Here is a 6,459-nt window from a genome sequence, read left to right on the forward strand (position 1 = left end):
AATAAAACTGTAAATGGGCCGGCCCAAGGCAAAGGGTTGTGTGCGTCCGTTTGTAAATCTCAAAGAAATGGAAAGCTAGTTATCTTATACAAGACTTTTCTATAAGGCCTGCAAGCAGGTTCAGGTGGAAGCAGGAAAGTAACACCACCTGGTTTTAGACCGGGTGTAACTCTTTCTCTTTTGCCCTTTTATGCCGCTGAAGGCGGGACCTCCTATTCCGCGCCTTTACTGCCGCGTAAGGCAACTGGCGCTCACTGTAGCGTCTGGTGGGTTGGCGCACGAACACACAGCATGAAAAATACCCCCCAAAATGGCTCTCGACAAGGAATCGGTCTTGCACCATTGTACTCATGTAGGTGTCTGGCTAACCACTAGAGCTACTAAATGCTAGTGACTAGTCACAATGCGGACCCATTAAGAACAACCGTAGCCGCGTTATTTACTACACATTAGACTGTACATTTTACTATAGCACTTAGATTTTTGAAGTGCAATTTTTTTGGAAAACTTGCATTTTTGAACAAAATGTGAATCAAATTCGAAAGTTCATAGATTTCAAACAAAGTTCATAAACATGCAAAAGAAGTTCGCGTATTAAAAAAAAGTTCACTAAATTGTAAAAAGTTCATGTATTCAAAAAAGATTGTTTTTCTGCAAAGTTCATATATATTTTAAAAAAATCGGAATTTTCATCAATTTTGTTTTTCTATCAATTGAAAAAAAGTTCATCAATATTGGAAAAATTACTAATTTGGAAAAAATTATTCAATTTTTAAAAAACAGTTCATTAAATTTTAAAAACTTCATCAATTTTATAAAAAAGCTCATCGATTTTGAATTTGTTTTCACAAATTTGGAAAAAGTTCGTTCGTTTTGAAAAAGTTTCGTGCATTTTGAAAAAGTAAAACGAATAAAAAGGAAAAGGAAAAGGAAAAGGAGGAAAATATATAGAAATCTAAAAAGAAAAAAAGAAAAAAAATGGTCGAGAAAAGACCTATTTTAAGTGTTACAAGTTTTTTTGCATGGTTTTAGTGTTACAAGTTGACAAACAACAAAAGAAGGAAAGAACAGTATGTAGCAATGGAAGGTGATGTGTCCCAGGTGGTTATCGCGATCAGTTGTGAAGCCAGGTGGTTATCGAATCCCATGTATGCCTTTTCTATTAAATTTAAAGAAACAAAAATCAAATTTAAATGGGCCTAGCCCTGGCTGGAGGCGGGGTGTGCGCCAGTGTGTAGAATAGGCTATATCCGACGCTGAAGGCCCTAAATAGCAAATGCTGCTGAAGGCGCCGAATAGGAAATGCTGAGAGTAACTAGTTTGCGAGTGCTCCTTCGGGAGCCTCTGACGACCACTTGGAGTGGCTGAGAGCGCGTCACCGCCGCCACGTGTCGCGCTCTGGACGCTCCCTTCGGATTTTTATTTTATTTTTTCCACACGTTTTTGGCTTTTTATATGGGTTTTTCCCGGTATTTTTGACTTTTCGGTTTTTCATCGGTCTTTTCTAGCTTTTCAAAAAAATTAAAAAAATTGCACAAAAAAACTTATTTTTCTTTTTTCTTTCTTCCGTGAGAGGCACGCTTTTGCTTCCACGAGAGGCATGGCCGTGCCTCTCGGAAAGGGAAAAAGATGTGTTTTCTATTTTTTTTCCGTGAAAGGCACCGTTCCTCTTGGAATAAAAAAACGTGTTTTCTCTTTTTTATTTCTTCTGTGAGAGGCACGGTTTTGCTTTCGCGAGAGGCACGGCCGTGCCTCTCAGAAACGAAGAAAACGTGTTTTTTCTCCTTTCGTGAGAGGCACGGCCGTGCCTCTCGAAAACAGAAAAAATGCGTTTTCTCTTTTTGTGAGAGGCACGGATTTGCTTCCGCGAGAGGCACAGACGTGCCTCTCGGAAACGGCTACCAGAAAGAAAAAAAAGTGCTCCCGGTTTGATTTTTTCGTCCGTTTTTTAAAGAAAAGTTCGTCAAAACCTGTCAACATGGGATCTAGTTTTGAAGATCTCGACGCGAGAAATCCAACGGTGAAAACGGTTCGAGATTGGGACACATGGTTTTAAAGATAAAACATTTTGAATAAACAGTTATATAAAAAAGAGAAAACTCTCAGATTGTAACAAGTGGCGCACATGAGGAGGTGAGAGTGGTCTTTGAAGCCTCAAATACCAAATAGTGATTATTCGTAAAAAATATCAAATAGTGATTTCGGGAAATGTTCCCCATGCATGTTCGGTTTAGATGGGCCAGCTGACTCGTTGAAGACGTGATGGGTTGGCAAGCACAGACGGGCCGGGCGGGGTTGGGCTGCCTCGCGGGCGGAGGCGGCGTGGCAGACGGTGGCACCGTGCTCCTCCGCGCTGCTGCGAGAGACCGGCCTCGTCGAGTCGTCGTCCTCACTCGCCAGAAATCAATCAGAAGCGGAGAAGAGAAACCCGAACAGACGAACCCTCATCCACGATGCTCGCGACCGCCTCTCCGCACCTCCACGCCGCGGCGCACCGCCTCTCCCTGGCGGCGCCCGCGCGCGCCGCCCGCTCCGCGCGCCTCCCGTTAAGGCGCCCCCTCCGCTACGCGCCGCTGCGCCTGCGCGCCTCGGCCGCTGCGGAGGCCGCCCCGTCCGCGAAGGAGGGGGCCGAGGAGCTGGGGTTCGAGGAGATGGTGGCCCGCACGACGCGGCGGTACTACATGCTCGGCGGGAAGGGGGGCGTCGGGAAGACGAGCTGCGCGGCGTCGCTGGCCGTGCGCTTCGCCAACAGCGGCCACCCCACCCTCGTCGTCTCCACCGACCCCGCGCACTCCCTGAGCGATTCGTTTGCACAGGTCACCCACCAGCCTCCAGCTCTTCCAGTGAGTTCGCTCTGGGTTTGTACTCCTGATGTATTTGTAACATTGCCCCTGGCTGCGTGTTTTAGGATTTGACTGGCGGGGCTCTCGCGCCTGTCGAAGGTACTGATTCGCCATTGTTTGCGCTTGAGGTGAGTTACATTGGTATGTCAACAGCGCCGAAGACAGTCTATCTGACACCCCTATGCTAATAATTAATAAATGATACTACATTGGAGTGCTACTGTTTTGTGTTGTGCCAATAGTTCAAGTATACTCTAACAATTCAGCCAACTTCTACCATCGATTGCCCTTGAAAAGTTTGCATATGTGGTATCTTTTTTTTATTGATTGATGCAGTGTTAACAGGACTAACTTATTAAAACCATTTCAATTTTAATATCATGGAACACAACTGTTAAATTTGAGAAAAGATTCAGGGATCACAAGGGTTTAGTTCTGTGGATTCACAAGTAGTGGAGGGCTGGTTTAATCGTGTGTACCACTTGGTCTAGAATCTAGAATTGCATGGCTTGAATGTTGCATTTTGCGATTCTGGCACAGATAAATCCTGAGAAGTCTCGTGAAGAGTTTCGGACAATAAACCAAAAGAATGGAGGGACCGGGGTAAAAGATTTCATGGATGGCATGGGCCTAGGGATTCTTGCTGATCAGGTACATGGCAATATTTCTGGCTACTTTTGCTAACAATACATCATTCCATGTCCATTACGTTCAGTCGTAGGTGTTCTCTTGATTGTTATTAGCCTGAATTGCTCTGTCCAGCTTCTGTTTTATAATTATCATCTTTATTCTTTGTTAAATACAGCTTGGGGAGTTAAAACTGGGCGAGTTATTGGACACACCACCACCAGGATTGGATGAAGCAATAGCAATTTCAAAGGTAAAAAGAGATGGCTCCGGGCTTATAGTCTCCCTACTTCGCTTGTTTCTTCTAGCTCTAGCTTGTGATTTCCTATTTACATGCCACCTCAGGTTATACAATTCCTCGAAGCACCGGAGTATAGCATGTTTAGCCGCATTGTATTTGACACTGCTCCTACGGTAATGACCATATCTCTGTGAATTCAAAGTTGGCTCTTGACAATCACATTATGATTTGCCTCACCTGTTGACAGGGCCATACACTCCGGTTATTATCTTTGCCAGACTTCCTTGATGCATCCATTGGGAAGATTTTGAAGGTACTATTGTCTTTAGTGTGATGTGCTATCATGTTAAGATGCGAGGCCCAGACCGCATATTAAATGGCTGAATGAAGAAAAGGTCAACTTATTTCGTGTTACCAAAATTGTTTGCCATATCTCTTCTGTTATTCTGCTGGATAAACAATAGTAGAAGCCAATGCATTGCTGCTGCTGTACCCTTTGCTCATTTGTGCTTGTTTGTGCAACTTTGCATTGTGCCTTTATGTTAACTTGTGAAATTGGGTCTTAAATATTCATCTGTTTAGTACTATGTTTCAATTGTTTTACAGTGTTAAGTGAGGTCTAGCATTTTGTCAGTTATGGTTACCAGACCTCAGAAATTTCCCCTTCACCTGCTTCATATGTCCAAATAACATGAATATTAAGGGCCAGTTGGGACTGCTCTGCTCCTTCAAATTCAGCTCCGCTCCAGAAAATACAAGTCAAACGGGGTAGCTCCACGATATGCCGCTCCGCAAAAAAACTAGAATCTGGGGTGCAACTCCTAGTTTTTTATGAAGCTCTTCAGGGGGTGCTCCAGAAAACTCTAGAAGCTGGAGTTGGGGGGAAATTACCCACCACTGCCACCCGTAAGTGGATACCCCTTCGTTTATCCCCTCTCATCCAATCGAATAGATCATTTCCACCAAATTTCCCATTCTTGAAGCTGAAGCTAGATGGAAACCAAACATTCTCTTTGGTAGTACTACAACTTCTGTATGAAACTGCTCCAAAGTGGATTTGGTGGAGTGAAACTGATTTTGGTGAAGCGGAGGAGTCCCAAACAAGCCCTAAGTATTCGTATATTGTTTTGTCTATTCCATCCAGTTCCTTTGGAACTTTAACAAGTATTTCACTTGAAGTTCTTTAAATCCCGTGACAAATAGCTATATTCCATCTAGCTGATGTTTTTTATACTAATTTAATTTTTCCTGCCATCCAGCTTAGGAGCAAGATTGCTTCAGCAACATCAGCTATTAAATCAGTATTTGGACAAGAAGTTCAACAGCAGGATGCAGTAAGTTCCTTGTTCAGTTCCTCTGTTAAACTGGAATGTATTTGTTAATTCACCAGGTTGGTGTTTAAAACTTTGAACTCATTATTCTCCCTCTCAAGGCGAACAAATTGGAGCAACTCAGAGAAAGGATGGTCAAGGTGCGAGAGCTTTTCCGTGACACAGAATCGACTGAATTTATAATCGTGACGATTCCAACGGTACATTTTCTCATCACCTCCGCAGCCCCTTCTGTACTTATATGTCTCAGTAATAATAGTTACCCTATTTTTTTTGGCCATTTTCAGGTCATGGCAATCAGTGAATCAGCAAGATTACATTCTTCCTTGCAAAAGGAAAGTGTTCCTGTAAGGAGACTCATTGTTAACCAAGTTCTACCACCTTCATCATCAGACTGTAAATTTTGTGCTATAAAAAGAAAGGTACAGTAGACAATTGACACTACTAATCATTTGGATCTTCACCTAATGATCTGCTTGTAGAAACCACCAATGTGCAAGGGCAGCTTATGCATTTTGTTTCATGCAGGATCAAGCACGTGCTTTGGATATGATAAAGAGTGATCCAGAGTTGATGGGATTGAACATAATGCAAGCACCTCTCGTGGACATGGAAATTAGAGGAGTTCCTGCTCTCAAGTTTTTGGGTGATATAGTGTGGAAGTGACCTTATTTTTGCGGGAAAATGTGATAACTTCGGGTGGAACTACTTGGTCGATATAACTGTTTATCCAATCCAAGTTCTCTAGAGCTACTGGGTAGAATCCAGCTTAGCAGATGCCCATCCCTAACGTGAGTAAATAGCACATAAAACCAGAGGGTTTCACTGAGCTAGCATATGGGATTTGCTATACTTTTTTTTATGAGAAAAGGGATTTGCTATACTTGACAGTAACACTACAAGATTGGTTACACAGTTGCATTATCCTGCCAATGCAGCCCAGTTACCGTAGTGTTCTGCTTCTTTGTCCTTATAGGATCACTTGTGGGATTTCAGATCCAAAACTTTGTAAACAAAAATTCTATGTGCGGCATGTAAATGTTAATAGCAATGAGGAGTGTTTGTCGAAATCGCTCATGTGGCAGCTTGGGGAAACAAAGAGTTAAATATCGCTCCTGGCCATTCGCTGACAAGTAATCTGCCGATGACATGTACGTAGGGTAGGGTCATAGGCCTGACCTGGACGCCCTACTCAAGGACACTGCCCTAGAGTCAAAGGCGTTCAAAGCACAAGAAGAGAAACCGACTGAGTTCATCAAGGAGTGCAATCCACTTGACCTTCAACCTCACTTGGATACCCCAATTCCATTCGACCAAGATAAAGTCACTCGACGATACGAGAAACCACTCGGAATGTAGAAGACCTAACGTCACTCAAGATGGCTACGGTCGGTCATTCACTCTATAGTCTTAAAAA

The 6,459-nt window shown here is 43.2% G+C and overlaps 1 protein-coding gene across 1 annotated transcript; it reads left to right on the forward strand.

Moving 5' to 3' along the window:
• The first annotated feature begins 2,383 nt into the window (after nucleotides 1-2,383).
• LOC123145496 (ATPase GET3B) lies at nucleotides 2,384-6,112 on the forward strand. The gene is made up of 10 exons (XM_044564923.1): nucleotides 2,384-2,816; nucleotides 2,909-2,971; nucleotides 3,384-3,494; nucleotides 3,649-3,723; nucleotides 3,816-3,884; nucleotides 3,959-4,024; nucleotides 4,971-5,045; nucleotides 5,144-5,242; nucleotides 5,330-5,464; nucleotides 5,571-6,112. Exons 1-10 carry the CDS (start codon nucleotides 2,454-2,456, stop codon nucleotides 5,706-5,708), a joined length of 1,194 nt encoding a protein of 397 aa, XP_044420858.1. The 5' UTR covers nucleotides 2,384-2,453; the 3' UTR covers nucleotides 5,709-6,112.
• The last annotated feature ends 347 nt before the right edge of the window (nucleotides 6,113-6,459 follow it).

This window comes from Triticum aestivum, chromosome 6D (genome assembly GCF_018294505.1).
Source record: "Triticum aestivum cultivar Chinese Spring chromosome 6D, IWGSC CS RefSeq v2.1, whole genome shotgun sequence".
Lineage (NCBI taxonomy): Eukaryota > Viridiplantae > Streptophyta > Magnoliopsida > Poales > Poaceae > Triticum > Triticum aestivum.